This window comes from Myodes glareolus, chromosome 1 (assembly GCF_982192425.1).
Source record: "Myodes glareolus chromosome 1, mMyoGla1.1, whole genome shotgun sequence".
NCBI classification, from domain to species: domain Eukaryota; kingdom Metazoa; phylum Chordata; class Mammalia; order Rodentia; family Cricetidae; genus Myodes; species Myodes glareolus.
Window position 1 is genome coordinate 80,199,196 of NC_142026.1, and position 20,159 is coordinate 80,219,354.

A 20,159-nucleotide genomic window follows, 5' to 3' on the forward strand; every position below is an offset into this window, starting at 1 on the left:
ATCATAAGTAACTTTGGATTTAAATAAAGGCTGTTTCCATCAGGCCTTTTTAGTGCCATCACCAGAGGAAAAAAAATGAAATGACATAAATAGAAAATAAGCAAAGTGCAGGCAATATAAATGGACATTAAAAGTATACAATTCCATATAGTCTTATGATTTTTTTAAATCCCAGTTAATAAGGCTGGCAAGGAAAAGTTGACCAAAAGTTTCAAGAAATTTCATTTTTACTTTGCTATTTGAAACCAGAGTTTGGCAGCCCTATGGGCAAGATACCTCAGGTAGCTTTTATTTTATTATTTTGCTTTTTATCCAACTGTCCCTAATCTGGGGGAAGTTTAAATACATACAATATCTGGTGTTCCACTGTCTAAGTGTAATAGTAGCATAGCAGTTGTAAGGGTGACTGTCAATGTTCTGACCTGTACTCATAGGAGTTTACAGGGCATTGACCCGAGGTACACAATTTCCTGAAGCTGTTAAGGAAAAGGCTTATACAGTGTTCTTGTTGTCTTTTCTCTCCTTTCTCTCTCTCCCTTCCCCTTCTTCCCCATTCTACCTTCCTCTCTTCTCTTCTGTGTGTGCACGTGTGTGTGTGGGGGTGTGTGTGTGTGGTGTGTAATGAATAATGCAACAAAATGTTAATGAGAGGTAAAACTACATAGGTACAGTCAAATATTTCAAGAATCTACTGTATTATAATTTAAGAGGTTTAAAAATGTTTAAAATAAAAAGTTGGAAGCAAACTATAATACTACTGGGTATATAATAAATAATATATGTATTCATGCTTTTAAAATAATCTTCCATATTGCTTAAGATGCCAACCCTCCTCCCCCAAAAAATGCTATGCCCAAACACTAATATATCCTATTTGTGTCATTTATGTATGTTTCATGGTCTGTTATGTCTCAATTTTATATAAAAGAATGGCATTAGTAATACCAAAAGGACATAAAATGCACAATTATATCTAAAAGGCTTATTAGCCAACAAATCTTTTCTAAAACACATTGTTTTTGAATTTCAATGAGCTATAAAGAAATATAACCATATCTAGCCCCATTACTCCACTCCATCTTCCTCCATAGCCTTCCAACATGTCCCATTCCAAACTTAATGTTTTTTCAAATAATTCACTAAGTCCAGTTAGTAACTAGTGTATACACAGGTTTAAATATAAGCTGAAATTACTACCAAACTCTTACCTTGAAGAACCTGAAACTTATGATCACTTGAGGAATTAAGAAATCGATCTACAATTGTAATTCTGTTCTGGAGGAGCTTCTCAATCAGATCGAGTCCTTCAGGTCCCAGCAATTCAAAAAGCTTTAAAAGAAGATAACAAAATGAACTTTTACTCATTTACACCCCTTACAACAAAATGATGAGGTCAAACTAATCATATGCAGAACACAATATTTAAAAAAGAAATCAACTTGTAAAAGAAAATTCTGTATCTACAATGGCAAAGAATGTCCAGAACCTGTATAACGACTACTTCTGATTACATAATTAAAGATCATAATTCTGTTTTTAAAAACAATTATAATTTGAATACGTAACTTCATCATAGAAAAAATTGCTATTCTTAAGTTTTCTCTGGTATAATCAATAAAATTCTAAAATTTAATTTACTTTCCACATTTTTCTGGCTTTTACAAAGACTGTATATTACCAGCTACCAAAAAGTTTACTATAACAGCTATCATTTTAGAGTTAAAAATAGGTTGAACATTTAAATCAATTATGATTGGTTACCAAATTTTACAAATAATTTATCAAACAAATCCGTACTCTGAAACACAGTTCAGAAAAGTTCTCATGCAAATATTACTTGCCTATGAAGAAACTGTCAAAGATCAAGTTGGTTTCAGACACGGAAGAAAAACAAATGTTAGGGTTCAGAGCCTTCAACTAGCTCAATATATATAGCATGCTTCTTCTAGAAAGGATTCAGGCTTAAGTATGAGCTGAAATGACATGCATACACTATTTCTTTTTCAAAAATGCTACACTCTACACTCCCATGTGAGAAAGTCACATTAATCAAATTCTGTTAATATAGAATCCATATACAAAATCATAAGACAAAAACTTATGCTGAGTATATATGATTTATTAAATATAAAGTATTTTTGCTGTTTAATGATGTTATATAAGCAAAAGGAAAATAAAACAACATGAATTATGAAGAATGATCCTGTCTTATCAACTCTAAAGGTATCAATAGTATACAAACATTTATTATATGTCAAAACTATGATTAGCAGTAATACTACAAGATCTGGCATACCAAACATTTCAAATATAAGTACTAACATTACTTGATTTTATAAAACCTAAACTTAGGAAATTTTCATCTGTATATCCAAGGTTATACTGATAATAGAAAAGCAAAGTTCATAGTGACAACTCTCTGAATCTGAACATAAGTGGAATATTTTACAGAAAACCATTGGGATACACATGAACAAAGTAGGGTTATGTCTAAAACACAGAACTAACAAGTGATCACTGATTTCAGGAAAGCCTGAATTACATAGCAAGGTCCCCTGGACAGAAAAAGATCAAGGTTTTTTGTTGTTGATAATGATATATTATCCTTCAACTGCTAGGACTTTTAAAACTTTGCAGGCTATCTGGACATCCTGAAAACGGTTAGCATTCAAGAATAAGAAATATAGAACTGAACAGAGAATTCACAACACATGAACTTCGAATGGCCAGAAGACACTTAAGGTCATGCTCAACCTCCTTAGCGATCAGGGACATGCAAATCAAAACCACTTTGAGATACCATCTTACACCTGTCAGAATAGCTAAACTCAAAAACACCAATGATAGCCTATGCTGGAGAGGATGTGGAGTGAGGGGAACACTCATCCATTGTTGGTGGGAATGCAAACGTGTACAGCCGCTGTGGAAATCAGTGTGGCGGTTTCTCAGGAAACTGGGAGTCAACCTCCCTCAGGACCCAGCAATTCCACTCTTGGGAATATACCCAAGAGATGCCCTATCATACTACAAAAGTATTTGTTCAACTATGTTCATAGCTGCATTATTTGTAATAGCCAGAACCTGGAAACAACCTAGGTGCCCCTCAATAGAAGAATGATTAAAAAAGGTGTGGAACATATACACATTAGAGTTTTACTCAGCGGTAAAAAAAACAATGACATCTTGAATTTTGCATGCAAATGGATGGAAATAGAAAACGCTTTACTGAGTGAGGTAACCCAGACCCAAAAAGAGGAATATGGTATGTACTCACTCATAAGTGGATTCTAACCATAGTTAAAGGTCTTTGAGTCTATAATTTGTGATCCTAGAGAAGCTAAATATGAAGGTGAACCTGAAGGAAATCATATAGTTATCCTCCTGGATATTAGAAGTAGGCAAGATTGCCAGGCAAACTTGGGTGCATGGGGGGTGGGGGGCTGGAAGTAAGGGAAGATGGTTAGGGAGAGGGGAGAGGGGGAGGATTGGGGATGGCTTGGGGGAATGGGAGGGGGGGAGGGAGGAATGATGGTTATGGGAGCAGGGAAGTTTATATCTCAACTAAGGGAGCCATTTTAGGGTTTGCAAGAGACTTGATTCTGGAGGGGTTCCCAGGCCCAAGGAGAGGTTCGCAGATTGTACTCTGGGCAGCAGAGGAGAGGGTGCCTGAACTGGCTTTGGCCCATAACCATACTGATGAATATTTTGCTTGTCACCACAGAACCTTCATATGGCGATGGATGGAGATAGAGACAGAGACACATATTGGAACACTGGACTTAACTCCCTAGGTCCAAATGAGAAGCAGAGGGAGGGAGATCGTGAGCAAGGAAAGCAAAATCAGAGGGGGCCTTCATCCGATGATGGATGGAAATAGAGACGGAGACCCACATTGGAGCACTGGAAGTCAGGACCACGAAGGGTGCGTTCACCCACTGATACAAGGGGACTGATCGAATGAGAGCTCACCAAGGCCAGCTGGACTGGGACTGAACGAGCATGTGATCAAACCGGATTCTCTGAATGTGGCTGACATGGGGGCTGACTGAGCCCCCAAGGTCCAAATGAAGACTGAGAAGCCATTGAAAATGGCACTGGGTCTTGTTTCGTCTGCATGGACTGGCTTTTTGGGATCCTGGCCTGTTTGAAAGCTCACCTTCCTGGACCTGGAGGGAGGGGGGAGGAACTTGGATTTCCCACAGGACAGGAAACCCTGACTGCTCTTGGGAATGGTGAGGGAGGAGGAGAGGGAGTGGGGGGAGCGGGAGGGTATTGGGAGGAGGGGAGGAAGTGGAAAGAGTGTTTTTGGATACTTGAATAAACAAGTCTAATGGAAAAAAAATAAGAAATATAACTAAATCCTCATAATAATTCTAAGTAATTGAAAGAAATACTGACATATGAAAAGCTGAAAACAGACAAATGACCAAGGAAAAATTAATGGGATGCAGATAATTAGAAGGAGGAAGCAGTTGGGCTACAATAAACAAACAAATAAATAAATAATCACCCAGGATTCCTGCCAACTGATTCCAGGCCCCATATCTGCTTCACCCAGAGATCAGGCTAGCATCCTGAACCCCAGTTAACATTGCCCGCAAACCTGCCCTTGCCAGCCCAATATAACTCCAACAGTCCCAACTCTCCTTTTCACCACTTCCAGAAATGATATTTAACTTGTATTTTAATAAATAAAGCTTGCCTGAAGATCAGAACACAAAACAGCCACACTGGTCAGTCATTCAGGCCAGGAAGAGGTGGCATACACCTTAATCCCAGCAGCTACACTAGTTAGACATAGAGGTTAGGTGGTGGTGGTGCACAGCTTTAATACTAACACTAGAAAGGAACATAAACCAAAATGAGACAGGAACTAGTCTTTCAGTCTGAACGTTTCATAGAGGTAAGAACTCTCTAGTGGCTTGGCTGTTTTGTTTGTCTGATCTTCAGGAACAAGACAAGGCTGTACTGCTAGAACAATAAGGCAACCAAAAGAAAGTAAAAGGGAATAGAAATTCGAAAGGAAGAAGTTATTACCAGGTGAAATGATAGTATACATAAGCAACCACCCACCCAAATTCAACCAAGAAACTCCTAGAGCAGATAAACACCTTTAGTGAAATGACTGAATATATGATTAACTGAAAAAAAGTAGCCCCCCTATATACAAACAATAAAAGGGCTGAGAAAAAAACATCAGAGAACCAACATCCCTCACAATAGCTAAAATAATATAAAATATTTTGGCATTATTCTAACCAAGCAAGCGAAGAACCTATATGGCATGAACTTCAAATCTCTGAAAACAGAAATTGGATAGGATATCAGAAGATAGATAGATCTCCCGGGCTCATGAATTGGAAAGAATAATATTGTAAAATGGTACCATCTTTCCAAAAGCAATTTATGGATTCAAAACAACCCCCATTAAAACACCAACACAATTTTTTACAGAGCTTGAAAGAACAATACTCAACTTCATATGTAAAAATCAAAAACCCAGGATAGCTAAAACCATCCTATACAATAAAAGAACTTGCAGAGGTATCACCATCCCAGATTTCAAGCTCTACTACAGAGCTATAGTGATAAAAAGAGCATGTTAGTGGCATAAAAACAGACACTTGGATCAATGGAATCAAATCGAGTGTCAGAGGTAAATCCACACACCTATGGACATCTAATTCTCAACAAAGAAGCCAAAATTATACAATGGAAGAAAGAAAGCACTTTCAACAAATGGTATTGATCTAACTGAATGTCAGCATACAGAAGAATGCAAATAGATCCTTATCTATCACCCCCGTATAAAACTCAAATCCAAGTGGATAAAAGACCTCAAAATAAATCCTGATACACCAATCCTCATAGAAGAGAAAGTGGCAAGAGCCTTGAATACATTATTGGCACAGGATACAGCTTCCTTACTAAACCACCAATAGCAAAGATTGACAGTTAAGAAATGGGACCTCATGAAACTAAAAACTTCTCTGTAAGGCAAAGGACACAGCAATCTCCAGAATGGGAAAAGATCTTCACCATCCCCACATGTGACAGAGGGTTGATTACCAAAATAAATAAAAAACTTAAGAATCTTGACATAAAAAAAAACAGTCCAATTTAAAAAGTGGAGTGCAGATTGAAACAGAGAGAATTCTCAACAAAAGAATCTCAAATGTCAGAGAAACACTTAAAGAAATACTAAACATCCTAAGCCCTCAGGAAAATGCAAATTAAAACAACTTTGAGCTTCCATCTCAGAATGGCCAAAATCAAAACCACAAGCATATGTTGGAGAGGATGTAGAGCAAAGGGAACACGGCTCCATTTCTGACAGGAGTATGTGTGTACACACACACACACACACACACACACACACACACACATTTAGGTATATAAACTTGTATAGTCATCTTGGAAATCAGGATAGCAGATTCCCAAAAACTGGAAATCAGTCTACCACAAGACACAGCTATACCACTCTTAGGCATACACCCAAAGAATGTTCAATCATACCACAAGGACATTTGTTCAACTATGTTCATAGTAGCTTTATTTGCAATAGTTAGAATCCGAAAACATTCCAGATGTTCCTAAACTGAAGAATGGATAAAGAAAATGTGGTACACTTATATAATGGAGTACTACTCTTTTATCAAAAACAATGGCATCATGAAATTCAAAGACAAATGCATAGAACTAGAAAAAAATCATCCTGAGAAAGGTAATCCAGACATAGAAAGACAAATATGGTATGTATGCACTTAAGTGGATATTAGGTGTAAAGGATAACCATACTAACAAGGAAGGCGCAAAAGGAACTCTTGGGAAATAGAAGAGATTTTATGAGTGTACTGGGGGTAGGTGGTGATGCGATCAGGTGGCTGTAGAGTGCAGGGGAGAGTACTGAAAGAGCCAACTGGAAAGTGGGTCATTTTAGTGTCAAAAAGAAACCTCGTGCAAAAGAAACTCCCAGAAATCTAGAAGGATGATCCCAGCTAAAATTATTATCAAAATAGGATATGTAGCCTGAACTGGACATTTCCTTTAAATGGCAAGACTACCAGTGGAGAAATATACACACTAGTCACATAACCTTCAACCTACAGTCTGTCCAGCCTATGGGGTATGCTGGAGTAAGGGTGACACAGTGACTGTAGGAGGAGCCAACCAATGACTGGCCCAGCCTGTGTCCCATGACAGGAGAGTGAGTGCACCCCTGACACTGAAGCTGATGGCCCAGAGATCTACGATAAAACCAAATAGGACTGGGAAAAAATGTCAATGTAAAGATGCTTAATGATATTCTGCTATACTCATAGATAGGTGCCTAGCTCAACAGTCATCAGAGAGGCTTCATCCAGCAACTAGTGGAAAGAGATACATAGATCCGCTGAAAACATTGGGCAGACTTGGAGAATCCTGCAGAAGAGGGGAAGGAAGGATTGTAGGAGCTACAGGGGTCCAGGAAATCATAAGAAAACCCAGAGAAACAACTAACCTAGACTCATAGGGGCTCACAGAGACTGACTGAAACAACAACCAGGGAGCCTGCATGGAACTGACCTCAGTCCTCTGCATAAAGTGACAGTTATGTGGCTTATTCTTGTGGGACTCCTAACAGTGGGAGCAGGGACTGTCTCTGACTCTTTTGCAGCCTTTTGGGACTCTACTCCTCATACTGGGTTGCTTTTTCCTGTCTGAATACAAGGGGAGGTGCTTAGTCTTACTACAACTTGATATTGTCTTCTGTCCATGTGTTGCTTTCATTGGTTAATGAATAAAGAAACTGCCTTGGCCTGTTGATAGGGCAGAACTTAAATAGGCAGGGAAGACAGAACTGAATGCCGGGAGAAGGAAAGAGTCAGAGAGACACCATAGATCCTCCAGAGACAGATACTGGGAATTTTACCTGATAAGCCACTGCCACGTGGTGATACACAGATTAATAGAAATGGGTTAATTTAAGATATAAGAATTAACCAATAAGAAACTAGAGCTAACGGGCCAAGCAGTGATTTAATTAATACAGCTTCTGTGTGGCTATTTCGGGACTAAGCTAGCCGGGCAGCCGGGACGAAAAAGTGGGCCCTTCTCCTACAAATGTCCATGGGAGGCTTGATCTTTTCTGAATAGAAATGAAGGAGTGGATTAGGGAGGCAGAGGCAAGTAGGGGGAGTAGAAGGTGAGATGGAAGGGGAAACTTCAGTAGGAATGTAAAATAAATTTTAAAAAAATTAACACAGGATCCATGTTTGTGTCATGTTACAATAAGCAACTAATAAAAAGCACCCTGTAAAATACTAAAAACTTACTAAGCATTCCAATATTTCTTTAGAGATTAATAAAGCAATAGCAACTGCATAAGCATATAGGGAACAGTGGGCACTAAAAACAAAACTACGTTCACACAGAAAATAGTCTAGTTTTATTGGGAATGGACCAAGAAAATGAAAAAACACTTTCCAAAATATATGTAAAATGTTTACTTTGTATTAAGAATAGTAAGTACCCACCTTAGTGAAAGTTATTCATGAATACCATAAAGTCTGTTTCTATGATCACAATCAGCTTTCTAAGAACAAATCAGAATGTCTTCTTATAAGATATGTTTTAACAGCATCTACTAATTTGCTTTTGAACAAAATATTGAAAGCTTCAAATTCTTAATGTTCTCTCACCAGAAAAGAGTTTCTAAATCATTACATTTTGCATGAATCTAGGGACTGATGCTTTTCTTTCCAAAGCCACTGATTTTTCCTCTCAGTAGTAACTGTACAACTATCCATAGTTTTTCAGATATCCCTGATCACAACTCTGTCGCTTTTCTCAGCTTTTCTTGTTTCTGATTTCCTAGATTTCGTCTATGGACTAGGGAAGGTCATTCATATATTCTGCTCTCCCCTCCAACAAATATATTTACTCAAATTTCAAGTATACAGTCATGCAGGTGACCACAGGGACTTCACACTGTATAGCTGAGGACACAATGACCCCACATACTCCAGTCTAAATGGCCCCTACGTGCACAATTATCGTATTACTTTGCACAACATCTAGGGCTACTAACTTAGCAAGGGAAAGAATTTGTCTTACAATTCAAGTAGCACTATGATTTTGGCATCCAATAAAAGTAGCACATTACAAAAGGGTTCCATAGGACAAGACACTGTCACCATGATCGAGATCACTGAGACAGACAGTGAGACATGTATGGGACTCCCATACTCTCCTTTAAGGGCACTCTCAATACCTACAGACCTCTCATAGTCTTTACCTCACAACAGCATTACCCTGGTGACACAACTGCTACCACTTGAACTTCTGGAGACACAACCCATACTCAAACTGCAATATAATGCTTCTGACAACGCATTCACTGTCATGCAAGGAATCAAACAACCAGAAGTTTTTCCACAACCAATTGATTAAAATGTTTGCAGTAGTACCTACCACAAAAGTGATCAGCATTACTTAGCATATATATATACACCAAGTAAGTAGTTAGGGTGATCCTTTACAATAAGCGCTTTTTCAGTTACATTAAAAAAGAAGAGGAGGAGGAGACATTCCAAGTATATATTAAAGGTATAATCTTACTTATGTTCAGTGGCATGCACAGTAACAGGTAGTATAAACATCAATAGTCTAATTATAGTACCACATGTACTGTTTACATGATAAAAACAATGGTGCTGTTTTTATCCGAAGCAGAATATTAGTAAGAAAACAGCTATTTGGGCAACACTACAAGCCAACTAAGCCTAACAGGGTTCAATCTAACAGATCATATGACAAGAGCAGAAAATACTTTATTTTCAAATATGAGTTAAATGTTTCTCATGACAGGTCATAGGACAAGTTCCAATATAAGCCACAAGGCATTTCAAAGAGAAGTAATCTAAACTATGTTCAGTAAACATAATTAAATAAAACTAAAAATCAATAATAAGACAATCTAAAGAATTTTCAAATGTGTGATAAATAAACAGTAATAAGCAATTAGTCAAAAAAGTTCTGAGAATATAAACATACACTTTAGGATGCAAATACAAGTAAGATAACTGGAGGTAGGTATTATCAAGTACACAGGATTGAAAAAGTCAAAGAGTAAATGCAGAGCAAATTTTATTTAATGTAGTAAAAACAGGGCTTAAAAGGAAATTTATGGCCATGCATTCCCTTTTAAAAAGTACCCAAGTCAAGAATTTCATTTACAACCTTAAGATAGCAGAAAAAGAAAATAATAAGCACAGAACAAAAATGAACTAGAGCACAGAAAAGCAATAGAGAGAATCAAGAAAACCAAGACACTTTAAAACTTTAGCTAGATTAACAAAGGGAAAAATAACTGAAATATATTTTATATGACAAAGTGTTGGAGGAGGGTGCCAATTGTTGGTTTCAAGCCACTTAGCCCTGAAATAACCAGACAGAAACTGTATTAATTAAAACACTGCTTGGCCCACTAGCTCTAGCTTCTTATTGGCTAACTCTTACATATTAATTTAACCCATTTATATTAATCTGTGCATCACCACGAGGTCGTGACCTACCAGCAAAGTTTCACCACCTCTTATCTCTGGTGGAGGCTCTATGGCTTCTCTCTCTGACTCTGCCCTTCTTTCTTTCAGCATTCAGCTTAGTTTTCCCTGCCTACCTAAGTTCTTCCTTGCTCTAGGTCCAAAGCAGTTTCTTTATTCATTAATGGTAATCGCAGCACACAGAGAAGACCTCCAAATCAACAAAAATATAATGTCCAAAAACTAACTCAAAATCTTATAGATCATTGTATAGACTTGTACCAAGGGAAAGGATGATTAGTGACCAAACCAGTCAACAGAAAGTCCAGGTTCAGAATTCTATGATAGTCAACCAATTTATGGAGAAATTAATTCTACTGATGACTTTTAATAAATCTTTTAAAAGGTTAACACCATTTCTTAACAAATGCACAAAATACAAACACAAAAACATTTCTAAGCTGATTTTGCAAAGCCAATACAAGTAACAGCAAAAACCAAATGTTTAACAAGACTTAGAAATATGGGAACAGAAAGTATCTATGAAATACTTGCAAAATAAACCCAATAACATATACAAATATTTCAACTTAGATTAAATCGATAGATAGATAGATAACAGATGATAGACATCATGATGGACGAAAATCAATGCCAGCAATACAAGACTGACTTAACAGAAAAAAAAACCAACTGATATGATACCTTATCAATGAAATTAAAACAAACTGTGGAATTAGTTAAACAAATGAGAAAAAGACAATTTTATTCTTTTGTAAATAAAAAAGACTTCAGCAACTATAATAAAGGGGGTTCTACAGCTTCATAAAGGAAACCTAAAAACGCACAGCTAACTATAGCATCGTTTCATAAAAGTAAAATAAGAGCTTAGCCATGAAAAACAGAAATAAAACAAGAAAGTCTCAACTCACCACTTCTATTCAACACTGTAGGGGAGGTTCTAGCCAGGGCATTTAGGCAAGAAAAAGATACAGAGGACATCTAGATAGAAAGAGAAGAAACAAAACTGTTTTATTCACAGAGGACAAAATCTGCCTAGAGAAATGCTGTGGGAACTACACTCTCTTCAAAATTTCACAAGGTAAGATCATATATAAAATTCAACTGTATCCTGTACTGAAGCTAAATGATCTGAGAAAGATATTGAGGAAGCAATTCCTCCTACAATGCCATCAAATTTTACTTAGGAATAAATTTTCTTGAAAGGGAAAAGTAAGACTCTTCCCACTGAAGCTACAAAATACAACTGAAAGAACCTAAAATCCTAAATAAATTTAAAAATCAATACCTACGAACCAAAATATATAATATTAAGATTTTTAATACAATCAATTAGTCCTTAGGTTCAGTACAGTCTCTCCCCAAATCCCTGATGGCTTCCTTTTAGAAAGTCGCAAGTAGACTAAAATTCATTTGGAAGAAATCCAGAAGAGTGAAAACAATTATGGGAGGAGGGTGACAAGGACAGTTTAGATCCCTATTTCTAGACTCACAACAAAGTAATCAAAACCAAAACTATGCCATACTGGCACAAGGATAAAGATAATGTCGAACAGAACTCAGAGTACAGAACAAACAAAGAAGACAAAATAACATCTTCATAAATTGAATTCTAAAGAGTGTCAAGGCAAGGGAAAGAAACAGTCTTTCATAAGCAACAACAGAATAACCAGAGAAAAGAGGGAAGAGAAGAGCAGAAAGGGGAGAGAAGGGGAAGGTCAGGAAGAAGGAGCCCAAACTGCAAACAAAAACTAACTCAAATTGAATCAATGGACTAAATGCCTTCAAATCTAAAACTACAAAATTCTTAAAAGAAACCATAAATAAATCTTCAGAGAAAGGATGCTAAAATACTACATTGAAAATAAATAAGACAAGTCCATGCTTCCAAGAAAACATTCAAGATAGTGAAAAGACATGGAATATAATGAAAACAATATTTCAAAATATACAACCGACAAGATGCTTTTGTCCACAACATATAAAGAAAGGATAACTCGGAGTAGTAAAACAGAAACATGAAGCACTTAAGTTTCTCTATGAAATACATGCCAGTATCTACTAAGTATGATGATACCTAATATGACAGCCTGAGGAAAACACAAATCAAATCACAAAGGCCTACCACTTGACACCAAATAGAAAGGCTCAAAAAGTGAAAACTCCAAGTATTGTTAAGTATGTGGGAAATTTGACATTTTCATGTGTTGTGCAGCCACTGTGGTAACAATTTGCTGGTTCCTTAGAAAAGTAGGCTTAAAAATACTTTAGGACTTTACAATTATACTTGGCATATATACAAGAAAAGTAAATTAAAATACAAAGAAAATACGTACATAAATGCGGTTATTTTGCATAGTCAGAAAGTAAAGATCACCCAAAAGTTTATCAAATAATGAATGGATAAACAAAAGGTGGTATGCATGTGCACATGTGCAAACACAAGCACACACAAAATGGAATTGTTTAGTTATAAAAGCACTGAAGTAGCATACAGAAGAAACTTCGAAAACGTTCTGGTAAGCAGAAGAAATCACTCAGATTGTACTGTATGATTCCTTTTATGTCAAATGTCCAAAACAGGGAAATCTCTAGGAGACAAAAATTGATTAGTGAATAATTAAAGATAAAGATGTTGGAAGTGAAATGTAAACGGACAAAGGTCTCAGATTTCTTTTTAGATGACTTAAAAGTAGGAAAACAAATGCTATAATTGCATGTGTCTGTGCATATATGAGAACTCATGATTTATACACTTTAAATATATGAAAAATTGTATCAATAATGCTACAAAAAGATCTTCATGGGCCACAACTGCTTCAAATGCTGAGAATAATTTAAATATTGCTTAAGGCCGAAAAACTCTTTGTATGAGAATTTAATTTTTCATATTATTCTTTGTACAAGTTAATGGGCATCACCATGATATTTCAATATATGAATACAGTGAGTGTCAACTGATATATATATTTCCATTTTACTCATTCCCTCCTTACATAATCTATATATATATAACATTTCTATAAAACATTTGAATGATTATTTTGGATTATTAGTAGACACAGCCATGCCTCAAAGATCAAGGATAGTATTAAAGAACTTTATACAGAAAGATGAGAGTGGGTAGAAGGAAGGGATAACACAATGCATATCTATATCATAATCTCCAATACAACACACACACACACGCACACACACACACACACAACAGGGAACACTCTATATACAGTATGATTTACTCTTTAAATTCACTCAAGTCTTAAATTCTGTGGAATTTTAACATGAGCTAATTTCTTCTATTTAACCCTGCCAAAGCTATCATTACATATTCTTAGTCACTCAGTTACTTAATCCAAACTGTGTTGTTCACACATGTCAAATCCTAGTAAGAAATTTTTTAGACAAAAACCATTTTAGGGAACCACTAGTAAACTAGGAAACTAATTTTTAATGCAAGAACATGGAATAATGGTACAGAGTCAATCACATCTTAATAACACTCTAAAGTTCCAGTGATTGACAAGACAAACAAACAAAAAACTACTCTGTTCTGAATACAAGGCTTTTGTAACTCCCAAAGAATCTTAGCAGAGTTATGGGATAAGCTGCTATCAGACTTAACAACCCAAAATTATGATTCCCGTAACACCTGGTACATCCATCCACTTCAAGAACAGGTGCACTCCTCATTCCAGATCTGCACTATTCAAACTAACTTGGCTCTGACGAATGTTTGCAAAGGGATAGCTGTCTGGATCACTGCTGGAGTTCCAGGGTCACCAAATTAAAAAGGAAAGAGGGAGGGGTTAGTTATGAGTACACAGAGAGAAATCTATCAAAGAAGTTTTATAAACAGAAGAATGCAGCTACCAATGAAAGACTGAACCACAGGATCAGAGATTTAGTGACGATATAATAAATACTGTAGTGAGAATTCTAATTGGTCTTAATAATAAAAACCAGGAGTTATATATCAGGGTACATGCTGAAAGAACAGAGAAGTAAGAGCCAGCCACTAGAGAGGCGTTTTACCTCTACCAAACCCTCAGACCAAAGTAGGCAACATCCTGTCTCCATGAATCCTCAGACTGGATGTGGTAAGCCCATCTCCCTTGCCTTATATGCCTCTCTCTGAGCAAGTGTGTGTGTGCGTGCATACACACACACACACACACACACACACACACACACACACACACACTCAAAATTGAAAACAAAAATCCTTTTAAAAAGAAAAATAAACTAACTACGGACTTCGACAATTAGACCAAAATCAATCCCAATAAGGGCAGTATTAACAGTGAAGACTAAACTCCCAACCTGATTAACAAATGATAACATGTATTATAATGTCATAAAAGGAAACAAAAATTTACAATAACATTGATGGCCAACTCTCCTCTTCATGCTGAGATCCTGTCTGGTTTAGGATTACGTAGGTCTTAGTGTACAGTTGTGTCTTTTTAGTTATCCTCCCACTCTGGCTCTCCCAATAATCCCTGAATCTCTGGAGCAGAGGGTATAGTATACAACAAAATTCTACATAGCAACGGGTATCCTGCATGTTATCAAAAGTAAAAGATAATCACTGATCTTACCCAATTATGAATCCTATGAGTTACAATAACAACTGGCCTGACAAGGCATGCCCAATGGTAACACAAATGTCATGGGAGTAAAAAACCACTTTCCAGTTGGACTGAAGACCTCTTCCACAGCTAAAGGCACTATCTAGCACTATTATTGAGCAGAACCTATGGCTAGAAAGATCATAGATGCTAAGAAAGAATCTCCTACTATTATTCTGCTAAAAGGACACAGTATTAAGCCAACTCCTAATGACCTATCAATATACACATAGACTAAGGCATCTCTCGTCCTTCAATAGACAAGCTTCTCTTTGCAGCTAATGACAGTCTACATGGAAACCCACAACTGGACAACACACAGAGAGCAAGAAACTATACAACTTCCTCAAAATTGTTTTTATTATATGTAAACTAGAAGGAGTGCATTGTTAAATATAACATTACAAAACCAATATTCTAAAAGTTTCTAAATAATAGGAGTCAATCTAAGATATATTAGGGATAAGTATATTAAAACCTTACAATCATGTTTTTTTTTAAAAAAAAAACCACATGCACAAAAGTTTCATCTGTAGCTAAATAAAAACTAAAAGCCTAGAAAGGTAGACAGCTACATTTTTATTTAATCAATGTGAACACTTCACTAAAAAAGCTGAAGGACACCACACTGACAAAACACTTTAATTCTGAGCTAAATTTTATCTATACTTTTAAAGAGAGTCCCAATGAGCAAATAAAGCATATCAGCACAAAAGCTGAACCAGAACGAAAGAGCTTATTTACAAGAAATGTTCTGAGAAGAAACTGAAGTCGTTTTCAATCTAACAAAAAGAATACAGGTAGATTATAATGAGACAAGCCATTTAACAGAAAAGTGCTTGAAGGGCTAAAATAGTGAAACAGGCATACATATATAATTTTCCAATGAAAAATGTGAGCAAATAAGTATGAATAACCACAACAAAGTGACAAGTGTGCAAACATTAGAAAAACACAACAGACTGGATGTATTTCAATAAGTAACAAATCTATTGAAATAATATATTTTCACTCTTATTCAAAGTAATACCACAAACTATTTAAGCTTTCTCTTTATATATAACAGGAATGATAAATGCATAAACATGTTTAATTTATATGTTCAATCTGTGGCTCTCTGTAGTATTATTTAATTAGAATTTCTAGAACCCATTTTGTTTTAAATTTAGAAACCAGACTGCCTAAACAATTGGTGTGTGTGCATGTGTGTGTACACTTGTGTTGGACAATGGGTATACAAGACAGCCAAAGGTCACACTCCTGCCTCCCCCCACCTTTTTTTTTCTTTTTTTAAAGACAAGATATCTCTCACTGACTAGAACTTGCCATGCATGCTTGGCATATGGACAGAAAACTTTGCAAATCTGTTTCTGAGGCTGGAATTCAGGTTCTCTGCAATACACACTTGAACAACTGAGCTAACTCTGCAGTCTTGAATTAACATTTTTAAAAACTAAAGTATAACATACAGAATGCAAAGAAATACTAAGCTTCATTACTGAAAGCACTTGCAGGATAAGATCTATGCCACTGAGTATTCCCAATTCAAAATATTTGGGACCAGAACGGGATTGACTTTACTATTTTTAGATTTGAGAAATTTTTCATATGCATGGTAAAATAGTTGGAGAATAGGACCAAAGTCTCAATATGAAAGTCACCTGTTTCAATACATACCTTATATATGTGGACCAAAAGCTATTCCATACAATATTTTTAGAACATCTACATTATAACTTCACTCTATATTGTGAGGTAAACTGTGGACTTTCCTACTCATGGTTAACATGTTGGCTATGAAGAATCTCAAATTTTAGAACACTATAGTTTATAGGGCTCTCCAATCAGCATTGTCTACTAGCAGTCATTCTATTTAAAGAACTCTAACTCACAGTTTTGAAAAAGAACAAGTTTCTGTCTCAATCATCCCCAATCTTGTTCAGTAATCAAAACATGCAACACTGCTTAATATTTCTTATTCTTCTTAAAGTCTACATTTCCTTTTATATTCTTGATATATCATTCTTCTGATATATGATCCGGCACACTGTAAGGGTCCATTCTTTAAGAGTACCTTCACTCCATCTTCCCTCATCTATTTACAATTAAACCTGTGCAAGTACATATTGAAAATTTAAATCTACACATCTATCCACCCTGAGCTCCCTGCTAAATACCCAAGTTATCCTTTCTACTTACAGGACCTAAAGGTCTCTTAAAATGCTTCATGTGTAAAACTGTCCATATTTCTCTACCTACTTCATCCTTTCTAAAAGCTCTTTATATTCATGAATGGAACTGCTATCATTCCTACCCAATTAGGCATCTTTAACACTCCCTACCCCATTTTACCCACTGCATCCCTGTCACTGAACTCATTCCCAAGGTCTCTTGATTTAACAATTAAATGCCCTTAAAGTCTTTGTTTTTCTCCTTTAAGCTAACCACTCTTTGCTGCCTAGAACACTCAAAAGGTTTTGCAAATAATTTCTCTAAATTTATCTAGAGCATGATCCAAAGCATTTTCCTAAAATTCAGATCTGATCAACATATGTTGCCTCTCTATTTCTTGTTTAAAAAAGATTCAATAATTTCCAATTGTCATACAGATTAATTATTACATGGGACTGATTATATAAGTAGTACCTCAAAACATCACAAACAGTTCAAAAAGGTTCAAAAATTATAAAGAATATCCAAACATACTGTTCTAATGGGAAAGATTTTTATGCTGCTTATTGGTTCAAGGTGGAAACATAGCACAGTAGTAGAATGCTTGTCTAACATGAACAAGATCCGGAGTTCAATGCCCAGACCTATAAAAATAATTTCTGTGATAACATCCTTTTAAAGTTTCCAATTTTTATATGTTTTATAATAGTCATAGGCACATAATATATCTACATAATTTAAAATTAAATGACTAAATATATGAGAAAGTATAGGCAGGACAACCAGACAGAAAGTAGAGGTGGGTCAAGGAGAACAGAAGAATTCTGGGAAGGAAGTCCATTCCTCTGCAGTCCTGACCCAATCACAGAAGAAGCAAGATGTGACTGCACCGCTGAATAACGTACTGAGCCACATGGCTAACACAGATAAGAATTATGGGCTAATAATAGGCTATATAAGTTATAAGAGTTAATAAGAAGCCTGAGCTAATGGGTCAATCAGTTTATAACTAATGTAGACCTCTGTGTCATTTCTTTGGGACTTAACGATTACAGGAGCCGGGCAGGACAGATAACCCAGACAACATATATAGAAAACAAACAGAATATTTTCTTAAAACTCTCAGCAGTAAAAATATTTTAGCAATTTATAATATTAGTAACTAGTGTCTTGTAATGTTAATAAAATTAATTTTAAAACCTATCGCTGGGGGAAAAGTAAATTCTTGAATCTGATACCTAACTAAAGTTAGTTTAGTGGCACCGGGAGGATATAAGAAAAAAAGGCAATTTTAATTTAGTTGTGAATGAGTTTATACCAAGAAATTAGTATATTCAGTGACTGTGTGAATAGCCATATTTATATAAAGACTGTTTGTTGGTATATTAACAGAAAAATGAACTTTTTTTCAAAACATAATTCAGTTGAAACAACATATAGATCTTTAATAAGATCTATTGCAGTTCATGGTAGACTGGTAAATACATTAATTGGTAATGCACAGTTTCTTTACTCACATGGACAATAAAAACAGCACCTTCTATCAGAGATCTCTGTACTGGATGAAATCTCAAGGAACTAAACTATTCATACAAATTCTTGGAAAGAACTGGGTGGTGGTGACACAAGCACTCAAGCAGAGACAGGTGTATCTCTGAATTCAATGCCAGCCTGGTCTACAAAGCAAGTTCCAGGATGTGGGAACCTGTCCTCCCTGATCCTTGAGGCCAAAATACTGGATGCAAATAATGTTTACGCTAACCAGCTAAGCTTCCTGCTAGTTCTGTCCTTGGTTCTGCTACAGCCTGGTACATTAGCCTGAGGGATCTATTTTACTTTAAAATGGTAATTTCTCAACCTGCCTCAAAGAAGCTCAGGCGCCAAGGCCCATCTAACCTGTCTGACATTGCCTTAAACCCTCGACCACCTGCCTGGGGAAAAACTCCCACAGAGGCCAGTTTCCCCAGCCCCCTCTGGGTGGGAGGAGTTTTCCTTCACTGGGGCCAAAGGTATTTTAACCCTGGATTTAGTTAAATAAAGGGGCATTCTCTTCTTGAGGATGACTGGAACTCTGTATCTGTGTGTGTGCACGTCTTGTGTTTTAACCCCTAGGACAATATGGAACTCGTGGGATGTGGGTGGCGTGGAAGGACGACCCCTACACCAGGACAGTCAGGCAAGCAGAAACCCTGTCTCGAAAAAAGCAAAAGCACAGACAAAAAATTCTTGGAAAGAAATATTACACATATTCTGGACACTGATAGATACATAAAATGGATAGCAGAACTAAAGTTAGGACTGACATCACCAAAGCAAAGTCACATGATTTCCTAGTTGCAGCTTTCCTGTTATGCTTTTTTCCCAGAATCATCTTGATTATTTATTTTGATCAATTTGGGTTCTCAAATTTAACACTATAAAAAACAAAACAAAAACAGTAGCTATTTACTGATCTCTGTCAATAAATGAATTTATAGGCCAAGGAAATATTGCTGACAGGCAAAAGCTATACAATGAATTTTGTTTTTCTACTATTAGAAAATATGCATAAATGGCTAAATTCTTAAACAATTTGTTTATTGAAAATTTTAATGAGTCTATGAAGATAAGTACCTTCTCTTTTGAAATAAAAATTCTATCACATATTTCCCCCTTTGGTGCGAGTGTGGGGAGTCTTCTTTTGAGACAGTGTGATTTCCTGAAAATCATGACCCTTTGCCTCAGTCTCTCTTAGGTACTAGGATTATAAGTATGTACCATCATGCCTATTTTCTACTTTGATACATTATTCTTATTATTTTCAGTATTTACATTC

The 20,159-nt window shown here is 36.1% G+C and overlaps 1 protein-coding gene across 2 annotated transcripts in view; it reads right to left on the reverse strand.

Moving 5' to 3' along the window:
- Nucleotides 1–20,159, reverse strand: part of Ascc3 (activating signal cointegrator 1 complex subunit 3) — a 317,613-nt gene that overhangs the window by 251,778 nt on the left and 45,676 nt on the right. For both annotated transcript variants that reach the window (XM_048449042.3, XM_048449043.3), the window contains exon 5: nt 1,209–1,329. In XM_048449042.3, the coding sequence (XP_048304999.3) occupies nt 1,209–1,329 (121 nt within the window). The remainder of the gene's footprint in view (nt 1–1,208; nt 1,330–20,159) is intronic.